Source organism: Protomyctophum parallelum (assembly GCF_964188405.1).
Source record: "Protomyctophum parallelum genome assembly, chromosome: 13".
Classification (NCBI taxonomy): domain Eukaryota; kingdom Metazoa; phylum Chordata; class Actinopteri; order Myctophiformes; family Myctophidae; genus Protomyctophum; species Protomyctophum parallelum.
In genome coordinates this window covers 35,245,717-35,269,591 of record NC_139708.1, presented here as the reverse complement: position 1 = coordinate 35,269,591, position 23,875 = coordinate 35,245,717, and the positions used below count along the sequence as shown (strand labels likewise).

At 42.6% G+C, this 23,875-nt stretch overlaps 1 protein-coding gene across 2 annotated transcripts; it reads left to right on the top strand.

The window, feature by feature from the left end:
- Positions 1–985: 985 nt before the first annotated feature.
- gys1 (glycogen synthase 1 (muscle)) lies at positions 986–23,875 on the top strand. Of its 2 annotated transcripts, XR_014570188.1 has the most exons (17): positions 986–1,127; positions 7,275–7,399; positions 7,756–7,937; positions 11,485–11,676; positions 11,845–12,030; positions 12,566–12,710; positions 15,047–15,164; positions 15,922–16,042; positions 16,123–16,229; positions 16,726–16,785; positions 17,247–17,439; positions 17,783–17,909; positions 18,602–18,697; positions 19,492–19,655; positions 20,143–20,223; positions 22,203–23,257; positions 23,296–23,875. XR_014570188.1 is itself a non-coding variant. In XM_083780729.1 (16 exons), the coding sequence occupies exons 2-16, from the start codon at positions 7,282–7,284 to the stop codon at positions 22,425–22,427; spliced, it is 2,115 nt and encodes a 704-aa protein (XP_083636855.1). In that variant the 5' UTR covers positions 986–1,127; positions 7,275–7,281; the 3' UTR covers positions 22,428–23,875. The 2 variants fall into 2 exon arrangements, 1 of the variants encoding a protein (XP_083636855.1); XM_083780729.1 differs by having other exon boundaries at positions 22,203–23,875.

Below are 23,875 nucleotides of genomic sequence, written 5' to 3'. Positions count from 1 at the left end.
GACCCCATGGTCTGTGTCGTCAAAAAGTCAGAAACTTCAGTACCATTGGGTTCTGCTTGGAGGGCTAGATGAAACCATTCATGTAGCCGGCAACACAACCCTTTAAATAAACATTTGCATTGTTACACAAACTGTTACAAGTAAACACAGAGAAAGGTAGGGGGAAGAAGGAAGTATATTCCAGTCTTAACTTTGAATTCTCCGCCTACCATATGATATTACAGACATAATGTATAATGCCTGTAATATGGTAGGCACATGTGGTAGAGAAAAGGGCAAGCAAGTTATTTATAATGTATAAATAACTTGCTTGCCCTTTTCTCCTCATTGAAACCCATGGACCAACAGCTCACGTTACAGACATCTCTCTTTTTGACAATTCACCACCAGTCACCGGTGAATCCCTTTAAACTGCTGAGCCAATTGCATCGCTCCGCTGGGGGAAACACCCCGTTTCTCCTCTGGAGGCGGTACGGAGAGAAAGACTGTTCCCAAACACTGGAGTCTGGCCCCTGGACCCATTTGTGGTCCAAATTCATTTTTTATAGGCCTATGTTATGATTCATGAAAAAATGAAAAATAAAATCAAATAAATTCCATTAATTGGAAAACAAACATTTAAGAAGTAGAGATCTTAAAGATCTACTATGTATTGTTCACTAGTTTTAGTCTTGGGGAGGCATCAATCTTTTGGGTCTCTCAAGGTTTGGGAACCAGTGGAACAAACACTATCTGAAATAATAATAAATATAAAAATAAAATAATAATAAATAAATAAATAAATAAATAAATAAATAAATAAATAAATACATCATTTCTAGATCCACACGAGAGCTTGTATAGGTTATTTTCGGCGACCCTGGCTGACACAATGGAATATTAATTAATGTGAAATCTCATGAATAATGTCAACACCGACCTGTCATGTAGCCTAATGTACGTCCCACTCCCCGCCTTGCTTCCAGGACAACACGGATCAAACCAATGCGAACGCACTAACATTTAACCCAGGTTGCCGCCCCTTTCGTCCCCTCTCTTCTGCTTCTCTCTCCTTATTTGATTGACTGCAACAGATGCTAGTAATATTGCAATAGCAGGCCTTTGTGAACTTGGGACAATATCTAAGGGTGAGTAGGCAATTTCGTGATTTAGTTTTTATTCCCTCAGCGGGTACAGCAGAAGAACACCGTGTTATTTATTCGTGTATTTCCGCAGCGGGAGTGCAGTGTAGCTGCATGCCTCCTGTCACGTTCACATATCCGCTCCCAATTTCATATTGGTCGGTGTCTTTGTGTTGTGGCTACACTGCTCTTCACTAGCCCTCTTCTCATCTCTCGATACGGTGTATCCTGCCAAAGCGACATCCACATTATTATGGTTTGACACTTGACTTAATTTGTACGAATGAGCTGTTCGCTGTTGACATATCCTCGGATCTTTAGATTGGGGGTGTGGGGGGGTACAAAGCTTGGCTTTCATAGCTAGGTGTATATTTGGCAATTCAAGAGGTCCTCCGTCTGGTTTTTACCAGACTTATCCCTCAGAAAAAGGAAACAAATATGCTGTGTGGCCACGACTACGTTGTGTCCGTGTGCATGGAGAGGATATAGCTACCATTTAGATACTTGAGTTGGGCTTTCGTTTGAAATGTACCAATTCTGCATAGTGCATACTGTTAATAAATTCATCAAACAATCAATCAAAAACTATAACAGAGGATGGTTCATTTCAGACCAGCTGTGCCACTGACAGAGCAGATAATACCTCACAGCAAGTGAACATAAACCATCCCTTTGCAGTAGTGAGTGACTGATGCAGTGAATCAACCAGCACTATTACGTCTTAAATCCTTACCCAGTAGGATCCCCCTGCATCCAAATTACAGGCCAGGCCAGCTCACAATGCATGAGCTGAACTGTGCATGTCACAACAGAGCTGTGGAGGAATGGCATCGGTATTCAATATGGGAAACAACAGTGGGAATCATTATGTTATACTAATGACATCAACTTTTCACTGAAATGGCTTGTTGTGTTTTGTTGTGAACTTGTGATGTCACACTGTTGCAATTCGGGTCACAGAAGGAGAGATAACTAGAAAGAGGCAATTCTGGGAAATTGCAAAGTGTGGTTGCCTACATCGCACCCGTCGAAAATGGAATCGCTTTTGGCTCTGCGTTGATTAAGCCACCCTCGACATGTGATTCAGATTTGGGATGGATCGGACATTCCGTGCGTGAATTGTGGCGTGTTTTGTAAAATAGGCCCCTCCCACTAACTTCGGAAGACGATTACGGCCGAACGATACAGAAGATCTAAATTATGACTGTGCTGTTTTAATGGGATAGGTCCGGAGATCATGTGTACCGACTTTTGTGAGATTTGGACAAAATCTGTAGGAGGAGGAGCAAAAAGTGTGTTTTGAACAAAATCCAAAATGGCGGGAAATCTATCTAGACGCAAATGGGCGGGGCATATATGGGGAGATGCGTCATGACCCAAGGAATCCAGGGAAAAAATATTTTTGATTTTACGACCTACGGTTCAAGAGTTATACCCCAAAAGGTAAAGTTGGCTGTTATAGCGCCACCATGAGGCCGACCGATATACTTCTAAGGTAATTAATTTTAGTAATTATTATGAATCTCTCCTCCAAGTCTTGTAAGTATAGCCCTTACGGTCTCAGAGGAAAGAATACTTGAAAGTGAGTTTTTGCATTTTCCCATTCATGTCTATGGGGAAATTTAATGCACTAATTAATTCATATCAATTAAACTATCCAACAAATGTCTTATCCCAATACACGCACACGATTCCCGATGTAGCCCGTCGTTTTGACATATGGCTCGAGTGCGTGCGACAAAAACTGTGGGAGGTATAATCCGGCAAAATAAAGTTTATCTAGTATAATAAGAAGAAACTAGAAAGAGGCAATTCTGGGAAATTGCAAAGTGTGGTTGCCCACATCGCACCCGTCGAAAATGGAATCGCTTTTGTCTCTGCGTTGATGAAACCACCCTCGACATGTGATTCAAATTTGGGATGGATCGGACATTCCGTGCGTGAATTGTGGCGTTTTTTGTAAAATAGGCCCCTCCCACTAACTTGGGAAGACGATTACGACCGAACTATACAGAAGATCTAAATTCTGACTGTGCTGTTTTAATCGGATAGGTTGGCTGATATAGGCCCCTCCCAGTAATTATACCAGCCAATTACAATGTCAAGTCATCCTTTGTGATCATGCATAAGTCATTCAAAGAGGATTTCCCCCCCAAAATCATGTTTTTGCAACAAACGGGTATAGGCCCCTCCCAGTAATTTTGCCAGCCAATTACAATGTCAAGTCACCCTTTGTGATCATGCGTAAGTCATTCAAAGGGGATTTCCCCCCCAAAATCGTGTTTTTGCAACAAACGGGTAATTGTTTTTGCAATTGTAGCGCCCCCTATGGATGGAAATGGAATTGCTTTTGGCTCTGTGTTGATTAGGCCATCCTAAACATGTGATTAAAATTTGGGGAGGATTGGACTTTCCGTTCGTGATTTGTGAATTTTTTTGTAGAATAGGCCCCTCCCACTAACTTTGGAAGCTGATTACGGACGAACGATATGGAATATCGAAATTCTGACTGTGCTGTTTTCATCGGATAGGTCCCGAGATCATGTGTACCGATTTCTGTGAGATTTGGACAAAATCTGTAGGAGGAGGAGCAAAAAGTGTGTTTTGAAGAAAATTCAAAATGGCGGGAAATCTATCTAGGCGCAAATGGGCGGGGCCTATATGGGGAGATGCGTCATGACCCAAGGAATCCAGGGAAAAAATATTTTTTATTTTACGACCTACGGTTCAAGAGTTATACCCCAAAAGGTAAAGTTGGCTGTTATAGCGCCACCATGAGGCAGAACGTTATACTTCTAAGGTAATTAATTTTAGTAATTATTATGAATATCTCCTCCAAGTCTTGTAAGTATAGCCCTTACGGTCTCAGAGGAAAAAATATTTGAAAGTGAGTTTTTGCATTTTCCCATTCATGTCTATGGGGAAATTTAATGCACTAATTAATTCATATCAATTAAACTATCCAACAAATGTCTTATCCCAATACACGCACACGATTCCCGATGTAGCCCGTCGTTTTGACATATGGCTTGAGTGCATGCGACAAAAACTGTGGGAGGTATAATGCGGCAAAATAAAGTTTATCTATAATAAAAACATAAACTAGAAAGAGGCAATTCTGGGAAATTGCAAAGTGTGGTTGCCCACATCGCACCTGTCGAAAATGGAATCGCTTTTGTCTCTGCGTTGATGAAACCACCCTCGACATGTGATTCAAATTTGGGATGGATCGGACATTCCGTGCGTGAATTGTGGCGTTTTTTGTAAAATAGGCCCCTCCCACTAACTTGGGAAGACGATTACGACCGAACGATACAGAAGATCTAAATTCTGACTGTGCTGTTTTAATCGGATAGGTTGGCTGATATAGGCCCCTCCCAGTAATTATACCAGCCAATTACAATGTCAAGTCATCCTTTGTGATCATGCATAAGTCATTCAAAGAGGATTTCCCCCCCCCAAATCATGTTTTTGCAACAAAGGGGTATAGGCCCCTCCCAGTAATTTTGCCAGCCAATTACAATGTCAAGTCACCCTTTGTGATCATGCGTAAGTCATTCAAAGGGGATTTCCCCCCCAAAATCGTGTTTTTGCAACAAACGGGTAATTGTTTTTGCAATTGTAGCGCCCCCTATGGATGGAAATGGAATTGCTTTTGGCTCTGTGTTGATTAGGCCATCCTAAACATGTGATTCAAATTTGGGGAGGATTGGACTTTCCGTTCGTGATTTGTGCAATTTCTTGTAAAATAGGCCCCTCCCACTAACTTTGGAAGCTGATTACGGACGAACGATATGGAATATCGAAATTCTGACTGTGCTGTTTTCATCGGATAGGTCCCGAGATCATGTGTACCGATTTCTGTGAGATTTGGACAAAATCTGTAGGAGGAGGAGCAAAAAGTGTGTTTTGAAGAAAATGCTAATTTGCTGCAAATTCGTTCTAGACGGAAATGGGCGTGGCCTATATGGGGAGATGCGTCATGACCCAAGGAATCCAGGGAAAAAAACATTTTGATTTTACGACCTACGGTTCAAGAGTTATACCCAAAAATGTAAAGTTGGCTGTTATAGCGCCACCATGAGGCCGACCGATATACTTCTAAGGTAATTAATTTTAGTAATTATTATGAATCTCTCCTCCAAGTCTTGTAAGTATAGCCCTTACGGTCTCAGAGGAAAGAATACTTGAAAGTGAGTTTTTGCATTTTCCCATTCATGTCTATGGGGAAATTTAATGCACTAATTAATTTATATCAATTAAACTATCCAACAAATGTCTTATCCCAATACACGCACACGATTCCCGATGTAGCCCGTCGTTTTGACATATGGCTCGAGTGCGTGCGACAAAAACTGTGGGAGGTATAATGCGGCAAAATAAAGTTTATCTATAATAAAAAGAACAATAATAATAAAAGGTCACAAAAACAATAGTATGGTTGCCTTCAGGCAACCACACTAATAAAAGGTCACTAAAGCAATAGTATGGTTGCCCTCAGGGCAACCACACTAATGAGAGAACCGTGACAAACCGTGATAAAACGGGGAAGCGACGCATCACAGCGTGCAGGATGGCATTGCCCTCCTTGTTGGTTCTTTTTTTTAAATCCTATTAAATCATGTCTCAACTTCACATTTTGTTGGGGCATGTTAGGAAATGCCAAACTGTGTGAATGGCTAAATCAAGTTGATGCAACTTGATTTCTCCACTTCCTGTTTCTGTCGTCCTGTCACACCATCCTGCCCTTGACTTTGCAGGAGGTTGCATCACGTTGTCATCTGCAGGTTGGAACTCCAGTCATTTCACCCGTTAATGTCAGAACAATGTCAACACTGATAAGGAAACTTGTTGTATGTGTTTTTCCTCTATAGTCTCTCTCTCTCTCTCTCTCTCTCTCTCTCTCTCTCTCTCTCTCTCTCTCTCTCTCTCTCTCTCTCTCTCTCACAAAAGGTCTACTTTAATACTCATTAATGTATGTGACTGGCATTTTGTCCATGTGTTAGCATTGAGCAAAGATCATGTGTGTAGCCTCATGGGACAGTTACCAGGAAAAGGCCTTGGCTGCCTCATATTCCACTAGTGCAGTAACTGTACATACGTAGTGCACACACACACACACACACACACACACACACACACAAAATAACACAGTGGCTGGTCTGCTTCTTGTGCAAGCCCTACTGAAGGATGTAATTTGAACCATACATTACATTTCTCGTTTCTACTTCCCTTATCAAATCTAAAATTACTGGTGGAAGAGCTTGCACCTATTGTATTTCCAATGAAGGAGAAAGCTGAGTATATTGACTTAGCATGTAAGCCACTACCTAAACACTCAAATATGAGGCTGGATCATACAATACTGTATCATAGTGGGGTCCTTAAACAGGGATTTTACTGGTTAATTGTTTACACAATAGGCATTTGGCATTTGTCTAGAATTCTTATCCATAATGCATGACTGTGAAAGCAAAAAAATAAGCTCAGATTCCTAGTCAAATTGACAATGTTTTTATAATCGTCATGGGGGCTCACGCTGCTCACCCTCACCCCGCTTATACACTCCCCCACCCCCCCACCCCACCAGATTAGCATTTTAATGCCTGATCTGCATGTGTACAATAGGACAGGCAACGTGGTCCAGCCCCTACCATTGCATACAAAGTCAATGCAAAGACGAGAATTGCGCCGGGCGCGGTACAAACGGGACGGACCGAGGCGAATATATTCCATAGAGTAATATATTCAGGTCTAATGGGGGCTCGCGCCCCGCCGCCCCCACGGAGTCTACGTCACTGCCATCACACATGTAACAAACATGCCTGTGTCCCTTGGTCACAAGTCGACTATGATCATGTATGTAGAGAGGTGTTATAGCCAGGGAAGAAAAGCAGAAGTTTCATTTTTCATGTGCAGTGTACTTGTACTGATTGATTGAATACTTTATTAGCCAGAAATGTAAACGGTAAACACTAAGTCTAAAAGGATTTCACTATAACAAATCCTTACTGTCTTGATCCTATTCTGGCAGCCTAGTAGTTCATATAATCATATCGTATGTTGTTTTTATTCACTGTTTTGCTGGGGAAATGAGTGCACTCAAGAATGAAAATATTCTCAAACATACATGCATGCATCTGTGTTTACCAGCGTCAAAATGCCGCTGGCTCGCAGCCTATCCATCACCTCCTTGTCAGGAATGGAGGAATGGGACGAGGAGTTCGACCTGGAGGATGCTGTTCTCTTTGAAATTGCCTGGGAGGTGGCCAACAAAGGCAAGAGTATAGTGTGGATGTGCAGGGTGCATGTGTGGATCTGTGGATGGGGGTGCTGCCCAAACCTTTTTAATTTCAAGTGCCTCCATTTGGGACCCCCTGAAGGAACCCAGAGTGTCTGTCCCTGAACCCCACTTTGAAAACCATTGTCTTACTCTTAAGTGTGTGTAATTATATAGTACATATCAGCATGTACAAGCACACATATCGTATGCCGCATGGTGCATTCATGTGGTCATGTTTCCTGTGTTTGTTTTCTTCTTCTTTTATTATTATTATTATTTCCAAGCACTTTTTTGCCTTTCATTCATTCTTAAGGAGATGTCCTTAACTTGGTTGTGTATGCGTGTGTGCAGTCGGAGGGATCTACACTGTTATCCAGACCAAAGCCCGTTTGACGGCGGAGGAATGGGGGGAGAACTACTTCCTGGTGGGACCCTACGTGGAGAGCAACGTGCGCACCCAGGTGGAGCTGATCGAGACCACCAACCCGACCCTCAAGAGGACCATCGACAAGATGAACTCCAGTGGGTGTAAGGTACTACCATACCGATACAGCAATCAATTCACCTCCCCCCCCCAATAATCACATTTTAACTGGGGACCGCCCTGTCCCGACAAGCACTAGGAATTGTAGGAGTTGAGGCCATTGATGACTATTGCGAAAATAGCCGATCTACTAGCTCACAGCTCATAAAGCTTGTAGATCGGCTATTTTCACAATATTTGCATCTTTCTTATATTAACTATTTGGTCAATGTTTGACCAGTTTTTATAGTGTAGTTTGTTGATTACATGAGAGAGAGAATGCAATTAGTAGCTACCTTCTTGAAGTCTGAGACCTGTCTTTGTTAGTTTTTTGGGGGAAGGGTAGATAGTAGATACTATATAGATGGAGCTTTCTTTCGAGCAGGGCAAAGTAATTGTTCAGATGCAAATTATCTGGCAGTGAGAGCTGGCATGTGTAGGCTATAACAGGGGTTCTCAACCGAGACATGGCCAAAGCTTTTCCGGGGGTCTCCAGCCAAAAATGTTGAACCCCTGGGCTATAACCACCCACAATGTACTGTATGTATGTTAGCCTACGAAATTTAATTACATTTTATTATTTAATTTCCATACAGGATATGATATCCATGACCTTTTCCTCTTTATTTTTGTTTCTATTTATTTCATGTGGGTCAAAACATTAAATTATTTAAGTCTGTGAAAGATTTCACGTAAATTGCATGCTGCGTTCATGATTTGAGGCGTTTTGTTTCAAAAGGGCCAATCCTGCAAACTTTGAAAGCCAATGTTAGCCAATTAGGATGGAATATGAAATATCGGACAGATCCATCTTGAACACATGATTATAGAGATAGTGTAACTATTTGCGGGATTTTTGGACAGAATCTGGAGGAGTAATATAAAAAAAATTGTTTTTCAAAAGTCGGCCTCCTGGTGGCGCTATAACGGGCCGTTCTGGAAATTTTGGGGCAGAGGTTCATCGTTGGCATCCAGGGAGTGTGTGTAAAATTTGGCATCGACCAGGTTAACCGTGCCGGAGATTAGCTGTTGACGGACGGACGGACCGACGGATTGAGTGCCAAACATAATCTCTCCCCATGCCTTCGGCCTGGTGGAGACAATAACATGAGCATCTGGTCTCTCATGGTGTAAAAACCAAAAAAAGGGGTTATTCAGTGGTGCGTGCAGCCGTTTCTTGCAGCTATATGAAAGTGCACAACGTTCATATCTCTCTCTCTTTCTCTCCTCGCTTTATTTGCATGACAAAACATATGTGTACATTGCCAAACAATATCTCTCTCTCTCTCTCTCAAATTAGCCATGCAGCCTTTAGAATGTCAACAACAACATAGTATCATGCTGGCATATCTACTTTGTCTCAAAGTTGCGAAAATATCTGCTAATGCAACTATATAATACAACCAGTTCAGTGCTGTGTGAAGGAGCAGTTGACTATTGGCCACTATTCTGACAAATCCCTCCCACCACATCGGAGAGGGCCGAGCCAAAACTGCATGTCACACATATTATATTCTAGCCTACGTCACCCCATTGAAAATTACTGTGGGAATTTCACTTATGTATGTGCATGCATAAAGTGAGTGGCAAAGTGAGTTTAATGTTGTATAATCCAATCAGATAGGACTTTTCTGTTTGGATGTCACAAAGCCACAAAGTAATTTTTTGCTGCTCATGAAATGTTCCCACATAACTTCTGGGTATGATGATGATGTAATGCGCATACCCTCTATTTTACTCTCTTTATAAATATTTTTATAAATATTAAATAACGTTTTTCATTAACATGACCAGTGACATGTCTGCTACACACGCTATTTTTGGGATAATAAAAATTCTGAAATGGTAAATATATCAGATATACAAGAACGAGGGGCTATTTTCAGTTTTTTATTCTCAATGACGTATCTACTACCTACCCCTTCAGGTCTGGTTCTTCTGAATATAATGTTCTGGTTCTGAATATAACACATCACAGAACCTCACAGGTTATGGAAGGTTCTGGGCTTACCCTTCATAGTCGAAAAGGGCCATCGCCGGTCTCTTCCTAACCATGGCTGTAATCTGTGTGGCATTTCCCCTCAAAGGTTAGAGGTTGTACCAGTATCTCTCTCTCACACACACACACACACACACACACACACACACACACATGTCACACACACACCAGAAATAGATGCGTGTGTTTGTTTGCCGATAACCTTTACCATGCTATATGTGTGATTGCCATGTGACTATAGGAGTCAAGGGTCATTTTGGGTCAAGGCTACACAGCGCGGCCGTAGTATCTTGGGTTATGGTTTTACGATCATGCAGGGGCGGGCCTTAGGAATCTGGAGGCCCGTTTCAAGACCAAATATGAGTCCCCCATGTATACCTATGACATAATTGATCTGTTGATACAGCCGTATTGACTATCAATAGTTTTGACTGTTCAATATTGCGCGCAGCCATTACTATCGACAATTACGCAACAACACCTCCTCATCCTGTTGTCCCTTCACAATAAAGTGTCTCCCCTTTAACTCCCAATGCCGCACATTTTACCCAGGTTATTAACAGGAAATAGGTGTAACTTAACATCGTGGGAGAGAGCAAGGCAGCGAGTGAGAGCGAGAGAGAGAGGGCCATGGGTGGCGGGTGTTGACTGATGCCTAGTGGTCAGTCGGAGCTTGGAGGCCCCCCTGAGGGTGGAGGCCCGTTTCAATTGAAACTGGTGAAACATAGCAAAGGCCTCCTATGCGATCATGCCTTAAAACCATAACTATGCCTTTGAACATGGCTTAACAGTTAAAGCTGTGCTATGTAGCTCTCCTGTTCTAACCCACATCTCCTGCTGACATTTTTACCACTGAGCTGCCTGCTTGCTTTGGGGAGAATTCACAGAGATCTTTTTTGTATTGGTCGCTGTCCCAAGCCAATAATTGAATGACCAGCTCTCCAGTAGGGGACTTGCAGAGTCTCCTACTGGAGACATTGGTATCATGAATTCAAGGCTTCATATGGAGTGTGTAATACAATAAGTGATTTGTTTGGCGGGTGAACTACTCCTTTTATGGTCAAATTTTTTATCAAAGGTAGTATTCAACCTAGACACAGAATCGAAATGTCTCAATAGAAGAGCAGGCGACCAAATGCAACCACCCCATGTTTAAGTTATATTCTATTAACATACTCTACCATACAGATATAGGACAAAATGCATTCAGAAGGCTGCTTCACTAACTAAATATTACTGGAACTATTTATTTTATTAGATGTCTGTAGTATCATTTTGGTCCTTGATATGAAAGTTTTGAGCACCACTCAAAAAACATATACGTTTTTCAGAAAACTGGATTTAGAGGACATTCTTTTAATCGGCCCCAGGTCTTAATGGGTTAACTATTTTAAGCCCAATATATTTTGTCTTATGGTGAAACAAAACAGCCAACATCTAAAGTTCCCAACGCGTTACAATTCGACACATTGTCGCATTTTGACACATTTTTGGACGATTATCGCCTAATGACATGACCAGTGCACCCATTTACTCTCTCCCATTGTGTGTTCCTCAGGTGTATTTTGGACGTTGGCTCATTGAGGGCAGTCCCTACGTGGTGCTGATTGACGTGGCCTTCACGGCCTGGTCTCTGGACAAGTGGAAGGCCGAGCTGTGGGAGAACACGGGCATTGGCGTGCCATGGTTTGACCGTGAAGCCAACGACTGTGTGCTGTTTGGATTCCTGACAGCCTGGCTGCTCGGAGAGGTCAGCAAGATGTGCATGCTTAGGCCTGTCACAATTGTTGCAAACTTCGTCTTACAAATGTATCCTATGATTCAAATGGATACAATACTCAAATGATTTGAGTATTGCGCGCGTGTGTGTGTGTGCGGTCCAGTCTTGACATGCTCCCTCTCTCTGCTGTGTTCTCAGTATGCAGCCCAGTGTGAGGAGCCTCCCCACATTCTGGCCCATTTCCATGAGTGGCTGTCAGGCCTGGGCCTCATGCTGTGTCGACAGAGGAAGCTGCCCGTGGCCACCATCTTCACAACACACGCCACCCTGCTGGGGCGCTACCTGTGTGCTGGCAATGTGGACTTCTACAACAACCTCGACGAGGTGGGCGGCGAGACGGCGATGTCCGCTCGGATGTCTTAACCCACTGGTTCCCAAACAGTGGTTCGGGACACATTTGTGGGTCGTGGGCACATTCCCTAAATTCTTTGTTTCCTACATTTAGTTTTTCATTATTATATTTAAAAAGAAAATATTCCCAAAAAAGCGTAACTTTTCATTAATAAATTAAATGATTGTTTTTTCTAAGTAATGTCTTGAATAAATAAAAATCTAAAGAAATTCCATAAATTAGAAAACAAGTGTTTAAGAAGTAGTGAAAATACACGACGTGATGATGCATTGAGAGCTTTATAGATCTTTTTAAATTGTAAAAATATATCTATATAAAGCCTCTAAACATCTAGATCTGGCCTGAAAATCTACTTAAAAGTGGTCCCCATACTGATGAGAGAGGAATGCTTCATGAGAAGCTTGGCCAACATGCAAAGCCAATGGGTAGGGTTGGCCAATGAAGTCTGGATGTTATGTTTGTGAATCCTGATTCTGAACCTATTAAATGTCTTGTTCTTACCCCCAGTTCAACGTGGACAAGGAAGCAGGCGACAGACAGATCTACCACCGTTACTGTATAGAGCGAGCAGCCGCGCGCTGCGCTCACGTCTTCACCACTGTGTCGCAGATCACAGCCATTGAGGCAGAACACCTGCTGAAGAGGAAACCAGGTGTGTGTGTGTGTGTTTGTGTGTGTGTGTCCATTTGTATTAGAATTAACCTGTAACAGTGTGACACCCACAGAGGTCATCGCTAAATCTTATAAACTACGGTATAGCTTTTTAGACGCCTATCATTTCCTAGTGATCGCTCTTATCGCCTTCATCTTGGGGTTCGATTTGAATGGAACCACATAGAGGTTCAGTTAGTATAAATAATTGGTTTGCCTTCCAGCATTCTGCACCCAAGGTCAATGTCATTGCTAATGTAAATGGGAGGGAAAAGTCATAGTTCTATAATCGTGTTCATTTAGGCTTTGATTTGAAGGAGATACTCATACAGGGTGTTCAATGAGCTCACGTTTCAGCATTCCGCTCCCAAGGTTGAGGTCAAAGGTCAAGGGCATTGTTACCATAGTTGACAGGAGAACTTATATGTATTTATAGTAGGCTGTGCTATGGCACTCAGGAAAGGCCAGATTGAATGACAGGATCAGCTAGTGGGACTCCTCTGAGTGACCAGTGGTCATAGACAAATGCTTATCAAACTTTATACTGTAGTCTAGACTTTCCCAACAACTGGTGCTTGGACCACAAGTGGTACTTGAGCCCCCCTCTGGTGGTACGCAGAGGAGTACAGGTAGTTCTTCTGATCAAGCAATTGGTTGAAATAGGCTCTCCAGCCGTGCTGAAATAAGAATGACGGCACACCTAGCCGTTAATAGAAGATCTGAAGACCAGTGGTGTCATGGTGGTTGTTTTTTTTTTACTGGTTTTAATGACGCCACGTGCACGCGCGTGCATGTACGCATCGCAGAACACACAGAACAGCGTATGAGAGTTTTAGACACAAACAAAAGTAGACTTAAAATAGTCAAACAAACTATCTTTAGCCCAGGCGGTGTTGTAACCGTCTGGGCACCCGACTGGTAATCCAGTCGCAGTGTGCCGCGGGTTCGACTCCCGAGCCCGACACGGCCTTTACTGCATGTCTTCCCCATAGAGTATATATATCTATAGAGAAGACACCCGAGTTCTCCTCCCATCCACTTGCATTGAGTTGCTCAAAAGTGCATGAGGCGGATTCACTCCTCCTTCCTGGTAGGAACAGAGTGCATTCTGGGACGGATTGCAATGGTGAGTGGCCCCAAACACATGAACACGCTGCCGTTGAACGCGCACGAGCGTCGTCCGTCGTGAACGTGTACAATGATAGTCAACGGACAGCGCGTTCATGTGTTTGGGGCCAGGCTGCAATACCTTCATTCGGCCACTATGTCCATTTCGCCTCAAGATTTCCTCTGGGTGCCTTCTCTATAAATATATATACTCTAAGGTCTTCCCCCATCTCTCTCCCGTTTCCTGTCAGCCTACTGTCTGTCCCTTCAAAAACCAATAAAAGGCGTAAGCCGCAAAAAACTATCTTAAAAAAAAATATATATATATATATATATATCTTTTTTTTTTTTTTAAGATATGTTTTTGCGGCTTACGCCTTTTATTGATTTTTGAAGGGACAGACAGTAGGCTGACAGGAAACGGGAGAGAGATGGGGGGATGACATGCAGTAAAGGCCGTGTCGGGTCTGGGAGTCGAACCCGCGGCACACTGCGACTGGATTACCAGTCCGGTGCCCAGACCGTTACGCTACGGCCTGGGCCATATATATATATCTTTACCGCACACTAGCAAAACTAAAAAGTTTGCTTTGGACGAAAATCTGTTCTGGAGGAGGAGGCATTCTTCTTGTGTGCAGAACACCACACAGCAGCAGTAGCCTACTGGAGCCATAGCCTACTGCTCTAAGTGTGCATGCTTACTGTATAAACAGTTAAAGCTGTCCTATTGTTATGCAAAGGAGTATCCATTTGATTAAGGCACGTCAAAAAATGTGCGTGCACGTCAAAACATTACTGGTACCACGGTGTGGTACTGCGTTCTACGAGCATGACACCACTGCTGAGGACGGTTTAAATCAGAGCAGCAACAAAATTGGCTTAGGAATGGAACAAAAACTAAACGATTCAAAGAATAAATTACATTGTCCTCCTGTGTTAATAGCTGAATAGGATGGGACAGGTCTACGCTCCTGTATTTTAACATCAGTTATTATGGTGGTACTTGGAGAGCCAGATATTTTCTGTGGTGGTACTTGGTATAAAAAGGGTTGAAAATCCCTGCGTAGTCTAAGGCCCCCAATTTTGTGTAGGCCATGGACCCCCATAACTGAACTGTAAAGGTCCATTTGGTTCCTAACTACCAACAATTTAGTTGGGGACCCCTTGAAACCCCCTCGAGGACCCCAGTTTGAAAATCTAACACTGACATGATTTTCCTTCTCAACACAGACATTATCACTCCAAATGGGTTGAATGTGAAGAAGTTCTCAGCCATGCATGAGTTCCAGAATCTCCACGCTCAAAGCAAGAGCCGCATCCAGGAGTTTGTCAGGGGACACTTCTACGGGTCTGACTCACACACACACACACACACACACACACACACACACACACACACACACACACACACACACACACACACACACACACACGCACGCGGGCCGCTCTCTCACTCTTGTCTTCTCTCTCCTAATATTGCACAAGCAATCCAGACATACCAGTCACTCATAGCACATTCAAGGAATGTTGATGACATAGGGGATAAAACTACTGTAACAATTCTTACCGTTACATTTAGACCAGTTCATTTATTATTATTCATATTATTAAGTACAAAACAATGGTAAATGCTCACCACTATGTACATTATGAACAGGTTATCATTCAAGTTTGTATCAAATATGTTTCCATATATGTGTAAACCAATTGCTATCAATGTATGGGTATATACTTGAAGCACCACAGTGGAAAGATTATGTGATTTATTTTCTGGTCATTATAATTGTCGATTCATACTCCTATTTTACCGCTGTTTCGGCGCTGTAGTGCCGAAATGATTTCGGCTCGTCAGAAATTTTCAGTAGCACCGAAGAGCCGACTTTAGGACGGTACCCGCCCCCCCGAACCTCAAATGACGTCAAATTGTAGGCTCTACAGCGCCGAACCAACTTTTATTCGGCTCTAAAATAGGAGTATGAATCGGCCCTTATAGTTCTTTGTCATTATGTTGTATTTTAATAGCCACAGACTTTGTGGACAAAATTAATGTTTACTGATCCAAATGTTGTGGCAAAATTACGTATAACCGTATCCTTTTTCAACAGACACTTAGACTTCAACCTGGACAAGTGTGTGTTCCTGTTCATTGCTGGAAGATATGAATTCTCTAATAAAGGGGCCGACCTCTTCCTGGAAGCGTTAGCCAGACTAAACTATCTGCTGAGAGTAAGTGTGTGTGAGAGTGAGTGTGAGTGCGAGTGCCTTTGCGTTGAACCGTAACACTGATATCCGCCTGCATGTCACAGGTCAACCACAGTGATGTGACTGTCATTGCGTTCTTCATCATGCCAGCCAGGACAAACAACTTCAACGTGGAGACCTTGAAAGGCCAAGCAGTCAGGAAGCAGCTATGGTACGACAACCTGGATACAGGAAATAACTGTAGCAATTAACCGAAAATATATCCAAACGGATGTTTAAAACCAAAAAAGGACTTAACCGAAAATATATCGAAACAGATATTTAGAACCAAAAAAGGACTTAATCTTGCTCATGTAAGTTAATCGAATAATCAAGAAGCAGGTTTCTCTTAATTCTCGTTATTTTAATCGACCAAATTGATTAGTCTGATTAACCACTTAACCCTGTGTTATACGTCGGTGTACACAGGAGGTAGCACAGGAATGGTGACAATATCAAACCTACAAGCTCACAATGTGTCGCATTGATCTGCTATTTTCACACACGCAAAACAAAAATAATCGTTCATTAATCCTAAACGAATTGAAGTCATATCGCCCTGCCTACCGTAGGCAAATATATGAGCTCTAGTTTGTATTCTTTAATGTTATTTCTGTGTTGTTATTGGATTGTGTTTTGTTTTTCATTGATTTGTTTTTCATTGACAGGGATACGGCTCAGACCGTAAAGGAGCGCTTTGGAAAGAAACTTTATGAGTCTCTGCTAGTGTAAGTAGACTGCAGGCTATTTTCTGAAGACAACATATCCATTCAAATGTATTGTTAAAAAATATATATGTTCCCAACCATGCTCATGAGGGCCTTTCTGTGGTACATGCCTTAACCATACTTTTTGCCAGGTGCTTGAAAAGCGCCTGGACTACATTTGCTACTACCTCTAGTAGCGACCGTAGTGGACACTTTTTCATTATTGGCTGCCTCGTCTCTAGGCTGCATCTAAGCCAATGGGAGACTTACCCATAAAATCCATACTCTGAACGTCGCAACATGAAGCCGTGTGCTAAGGCACACAAACTGATTATACTGTAGATGTTCATAAACAAGAGCTTGCTGTACCTGGCAGTTATGACTGATTCATTCTTTTCTTTCTTTTTTTATTGTATCATTTTGCTGTTCTAATGTTGTGCACTTAAACCCCCTTCCCCTCCCCCCACCACCTCCCTTCTTAGCGGGCAGCTACCAGATGTTTCAAAGATACTGGACAAGGAGGATTTCACCATAATGAAGCGGGCCATCTTTGCGACCCAGAGAACAGGTCAGCCTCCCATCTGTACCCACAACATGCTGGAGGACAGCGCCGACCCCATCCTTAACTGCATCCGTCGCATAGGCCTCTTCAACAGTGCTGCGGACAGAGTCAAGGTACAACGCAAATGTTTACCGACCTTCATAGATGGGTTGTTCAGACAGTAGCAACAAAGTTATAGACAGACAGGACATTCGATACAGACTTAATAGAATTGGAGCCGGCGTCTATAACTGGCCTACCACTCACTAAAGAAAAGCATTCTTTATTAGACCTGACACAGGAGGCTGCTCTAGAGAGTAGAATCACAGTGAAGCTAATAAAGGAAATGTTCTACTGTAGTGCATGGGAGTATCACTACAGAATCAAATGTGTTAAAAAGAAACTGCAACAGTTGTTTGCATAATGTGATATACACACAGTTCTGCTATTCAATACATTTCTGTTTTCATCCATTAGATTATCTTCCACCCAGAGTTTCTGTCATCCACCTCTCCTCTTCTTCCAATGGATTATGAGGAGTTTGTAAGAGGCTGCCATCTTGGCGTCTTCCCTTCTTACTATGAGCCCTGGGGATACACTCCAGGTATGAGTCATACTTTGTATAATAAGCAAAAGTTATTTGAGGCACTGCTCTGGAAAAGGCTACACAGAACAAGATTGAAGAATAAATATAACGACAACAATGTGGATGGTGACGGCACACTTGACTTAGAATTATCAAGAAGCAGACAACATTGATCAGCAGCCAGTGCAAATAAACACAATATTTCGGGCCAAACAAAGAATTAGAAAGTAGAAAAAAACGGCAGGTTACAACACTTTTTTTGTTGTTTTTCTTCTTTGTAATTATTTGTTTGGTCCAAAATATTGTGTGTGTTGTCATTATTTGTCACGACAAGAGTTTCGAAATGTCTATGGGAAAAATATATTGGGAATTATTTCCTGGGCCTGGCGTCGTCATGAAAGGGGGCGGGACTGTGACGCTCTATAGATGGCCCTGCTGAGGAAAGTAAAAAGGGAATGGCTCTAGTCCAGGCAAGAACAACTAAAAGCATGAACACACAGCAGACCTCAGATCAGCAATGCTTCTCAATTGAGAACGGAAAAAACAAAAACAGTCAAAATTCATTAAGCTACTGTACAGGACATTCCATTCATTCCTTAATCCTTGATGGCGGTTCAGCAAACGACACACTAGTCTGTTTATGTTTCGTGTGTCTGTTGATGGAGTCTATTAAAACACTGAGCACAGGCCGGTCTCTGTTTCCCCCTCAGCCGAGTGCACAGTCATGGGAATCCCATCAATCTCCACGAACCTGTCTGGTTTTGGCTGCTTCATGGAGGAGCACATAGCGGACCCTTCAGCATACGGTTTGTTCCTTTTTTATGCACCAAACAGCGGGCCAGAACATCTGTAAACGTTTCTTTTCATATTCTGTATGCCACTATGGCAGTATGTTCATTTAACCCATTTTGATGTCTTCTACATCCTGACAGTTTTCTGAAAAAGCTATGTTTCTGTCAGTCGTTCTTCGATTTTTCAAAAATAGCAGACCTACAAGCTCGTCGAGTGGCGCGCTATGAGCTTGTAGATCTGCTATTTTTCATTAGCTAAAGCATAACATAATGCTAACACCAAAAGGGGTTCCCGCCCAGAATGGGTTAAGCTATAATGACTAAAACTAGGACTAAATATATTGACAATTTTGTCAACAAATACAAATTAGACTAAAATGTTTGGGGGGTATTGGGGAGAAGAGATCCAGTAGAACTAGTTTGGTTGTGTTCGGAAAATAGCAGATCTACAGTCTCAGATCGTGTCACGCTGTGTGCTTGTATGCAACCAAGTGTAAAATCTGATATTCAGGCAAATCAAAACAAATCAACTTTAGTAGATTTAGTCTAGTTTAGTCGACTAAATATAATATTTTAGTCGACTAAACTAGACTTAAACGAAAACATTTTAGATGACCAATATGACTAAGACTATATCCAAATTTGCTGTCGCTTGCTTGGCCAGTTCCCACTTGTAAAAGAGACGCAGTCTCAATGTGATTTTACTGGTTAAATAAAGGTTAAAAAAAAAAAATGAAAAAAAAAAATGAGCACTGGTCTATGGGAATTCTTGTCATTTCCTCTTCTCGGATGCCGTTTTCACACTGCAGGAATTTACATACTGGATCGAAGGTACCGGGGGGTGGATGAATCCTGCAACCAGCTCACCTCCTTCCTGTTCCAGTTCTGCAAGCAGAGTCGACGCCAGAGGATCATCCAGAGGAACCGTACGGAGCGCCTGAGCGACCTCCTGGACTGGAGATATCTAGGCAGGGTGCGGGAGCAATGTCCGACAAATGGAGCCATCCGCTGGCTCGTTAGGCCTGTCGCAAGTGGGACATAATCACCTCGCCCCATTTATTTGAGATAATCGCAATTATTTTTGCACAATCGTCTGAATCTTTTCCATTCGTCTGTGTAAATTCGTCGGTTAAAAATAAATTAATCTGCAAATCTTCTGAAATACTGGAAATAGCAGAGCATGTAGATCGGCCATTTCCACTTTCTTAAAATCTTTGGAGATTAATGGAACGATTAAAAATTGCCTATTTTTGACCATATTATTTATTTCGAGTTGTCAGAATGTCGTTTTTATTTGTTCCAAATGTTCAATGCCAAAATCACAAACCAAGTTAATCACAATAATGTGATGCCGATTAATCGTAAAGTATAATGTCATGATTTTGACAGCCCTTATGCGCTAGTTTGACAGGACCTGATTTCTGTTGTTTGATTTCTCTCTCTGTGTTGTTTCATTCTAGTATTACATTTGTGCCCGTCATATGGCGCTTTCTAAGGCCTTCCCTGACACCTACATATATGAACCTCATGAACCCAGCTCGGTAAGTTGACTTTGTGTGAATGTGATTGATGTAGATGAGTGTTTTTCAACCTACAGTATGGCCTTGGCGCAGTACAGTATGGGGTGGGCCATGAGGATATTGCAAGTAGGCCCCCAAATAATTGCCAAAACACTAAGATTGTAATGATAATACAACGCTAGTTCTTTAAAACTTAACAAATAGTTTTCTTGTTATACTGATGTATAGGAACTTAAACTATGTTAGTTCCATTGATTTGTGCTGAAAGAAAATTGATTGATTGATCATTACAACTATACAAGTGTGCTCCTTGGAGCACAACCAGGCCTGTTGCCTAGCCACTTGGAATAGGATCTGACTTATAGATCACTCATGTGTACCGATGTGTGTATTGGACAACAATCTGTAGGAGTAGTAATAGCATCATAGAAATAATCTGTCACAAACGGCATCCAAAGGTGTCCTTTGCAACGAGGGCCATATGGAAAAGGCGTCCTGTGGCATGGAATGAGTTAAGAAATGTGAATCCCTAGACTCCTTCAAAACCACTCTCGGAGCACCTATGGACTGCTGCAATTTGAAACTGGCCCCTGTAAAAAAGTCCCCCCCCCCCCAACACACACACGTTTTTCCATACGCTTTTTTACTTTCTTTAACTGTATATATGATTTTCTTTTTTTCATAGAAGTGTATATTTGTACATCTTTTAAATGTTCTGATGAATTGAAAATGGAGGACCCTGATGTAAACAAGTCTTAGTGCTTTTTCTGGTTTCATCTCATAGCAATTTTGTATTGACCTGTACCTTCGTTTGATTGATTGAAATTTGTATTCACAGTTATTAGAAAGGGTACAGTTCAATCAATCCAGAACCCACATATACACACTATCCTCTCTCTTTGCTCTCTATTCATTGGTATGTTAGGAGTCCTGTGGATCTGACGGGTCCGCATCAATATGCCGACCGGCCTGTGTTCCGAATGGCCACTGTTCCAACTGCCCATATTCCCGACGGGTCGCTGTTCTGTCGGGTCGCTGTTCCGACCCACAGCGTTTGGGATCACTATCTGTGCGCCACTGTAGGCTCTTGGGCAACATTCAATTTCGAGTAGACCTATCACTTATTAAAATTATTCTGATTGAGAGTCCAAAACAAAGTGGCCTTATATAGTATAGCTCCAGCAAACGTATGCACCTTTCTGTTGATACTCTTGAGTGACTCGCGTTAGCGCTCTTGCGCTCTCTCTCTCTCTCTCTCTCTCTCTCTCTCTCTCAGTGAAACACCATCTATCTAAATGCAACAAGTCTCTGTCTGTCTGTGTAATCCACGTAACTCGAGAACCGTTCGCCCCACCGACTTCAGATTCGACACGTGCGTTCCACACCACCGCAGGGCGTGCAGTGCCTGGTGTCGAGTCGGTCGGACCCACGGTTGTCCCTAACCGCTCCAAAAAGATCTCTGCCAGAGCTCTGGACAGGGCCCCTGCCCAGGGTCCATATATGGAGCTGGCCTGTTCTGACATCATTCTGACGCCTGCATAGACTCCATATTTGGCCATGCCTGACAAAGAACTCCATATATGGGCATAAAGGGGACACAGACATAATATCTGGGTGGTGCATGCATTTTTCCAACTTGAATCGTTCCAAGTAGGCCAGTGCCCAACGGGCACCGCTGTCGAGGCCCCACGGGCACCGCTCTAGTATTTAATCACAAACATTATTCATATAGCCTAACTGTTCTCTAGCCTGGCCCCTCGGCTCAAAGCATGTATAACAGAATCTGTCAGAAACAAAATTATTTCGATTTCAGCTCGTTGGAACGGCAGACTGTTGGTGATATGTGTGTGTGAAACTGTTGGTTTGTATGTGCATGTCAATAATCACTAAGGACTGTCGGAAAACCGGAACCGCCGAAACACCGGCCCCTCAGAACACTGGCCCGTCAAGATTTTGGGTGGACCCTGTTCTGATATGATTTCGCCTCTGTTCCCATGCAGGCCTCTGGCTTCCGTTACCCTCGCCCAGCCTCCGTGCCTCCGTCTCCGGCTCTGTCCCGCCATTCCTCGCCCCACCACAGCGAGGCGGAGGACAACGACGAGGACGAGCGCTATGACGAGGACCTGGAGGCGGAGAAGGACCGGCAGAACATCCGCCAGCCGTTCGTGCTGCCGGGGAAAAGCAAGCTCTACACCAATGGAGAAGAGGACCCCGACGAGAACTGATATACAGATACATCGCAACACAAACACACACACAAACGCCACCGCTGAATTCACTAGTGATACTTTCCTATCGCCATCCTTGTATGGACATGGAGTATTGGCTTGCTGTGAAAACCACATTACCCTCAGTGTCTTTGTCCGCTGAAATTCACTAGTGAAACTTTCCTCTCGCAATCCTTGCAGCCGTCCTTGTACGGACATGGAGATATTGTATTGGCTTGCTGTGAAAACCACATTACCCTCAGTGTCTTCGTAGTCAGTGTCCTCAGTATTTTTCAGATGTCTGTTGATTGAATGTGTCGAGGAATCGTTCAGCCACACCAGCAGTTGTGCCAGTGGCTTTATTTGACTGAAGAATTTAAGGGCTAAATGAAAGCTCAGCGGGTGAACACGTCATAGCTGTATTTTGTAGCGTTCTGCTAACACTAACAAACTATTGGTTCTTTAACCAAGGCTTTCATGTTAGTTTGAAAGGAGGGCAAAAGACGGACAACGTTAAGCCAAATCAGTCACACAACAGTGTTACTAAGATTTTTAAGCTGACAATGCGATTAGCTAAGAGATTTCAGCGAGTGACACCGGTGTGTGGCAAAGTATACATTGGGCTTTAGGCCTCCTTTTTAGCAGCTTGACATTGTTGCACAGAAGTTGAAGGAAGATTACAAAGGCCAGTGTCCTGATAGAATTGAATTGGGTAAACACTGATTTAACCATAGAGAGAGCACTAATGTAACTAATTTATCATGCTCAAACGATTGTTCGTGACATACTGTTTTTAACTTGATTGCCCACCTGGTGATGGCACTTAATTTGTCTTCTCTGAAAGCAAGGTGAAACACTCATTTAATTTGTCTTCTCTGAAAGCAAGGTGAAACACTCATTTACAAATAGCCTCAGAACATAAAGCTCATTGTTCTCTTATTCTGAGATTAGAGGTTTTTTGCACATATTTTTATTATCATTTTCCCGCCTTACTGTATCAGAGCTTTTGCGTGACAACTATCGGTCAGTAACCTCAACACTCCTCACAGTAAAATCCAAACGCCAAAAAGGGATCCTTTATGGGTCAATTTTTACACTGAGATAAATGAACACTTGCTGTGCTGGTTATGTGTGTGTGTGTGTGTTTGTATGTGTGCATGTGCGTGCGTGTGTGTGTATGTAGATGGTATTGCCAGTGTTTGTATGGGTATTTATATGTTAAGGAAGCTACTGTAAGGTGATGAAGTGCTACACCGTCCACTCTGGAGGTCAAGGGGAGAAAAGGAACCATCGTTCCTGTGATGGCAGCCATGTTTTTACTGTAGGTGAGGGAAAAGAGACAGCCACTGCACGTCTATCTACTTGCCTGTCTGAGAAGAGAAATATAATTTTACCAGGAGCAAATGCACACTGTATTTGTTACAATCTTGCACCAGTTGAAATATAATAAAGTATATATACCTGTA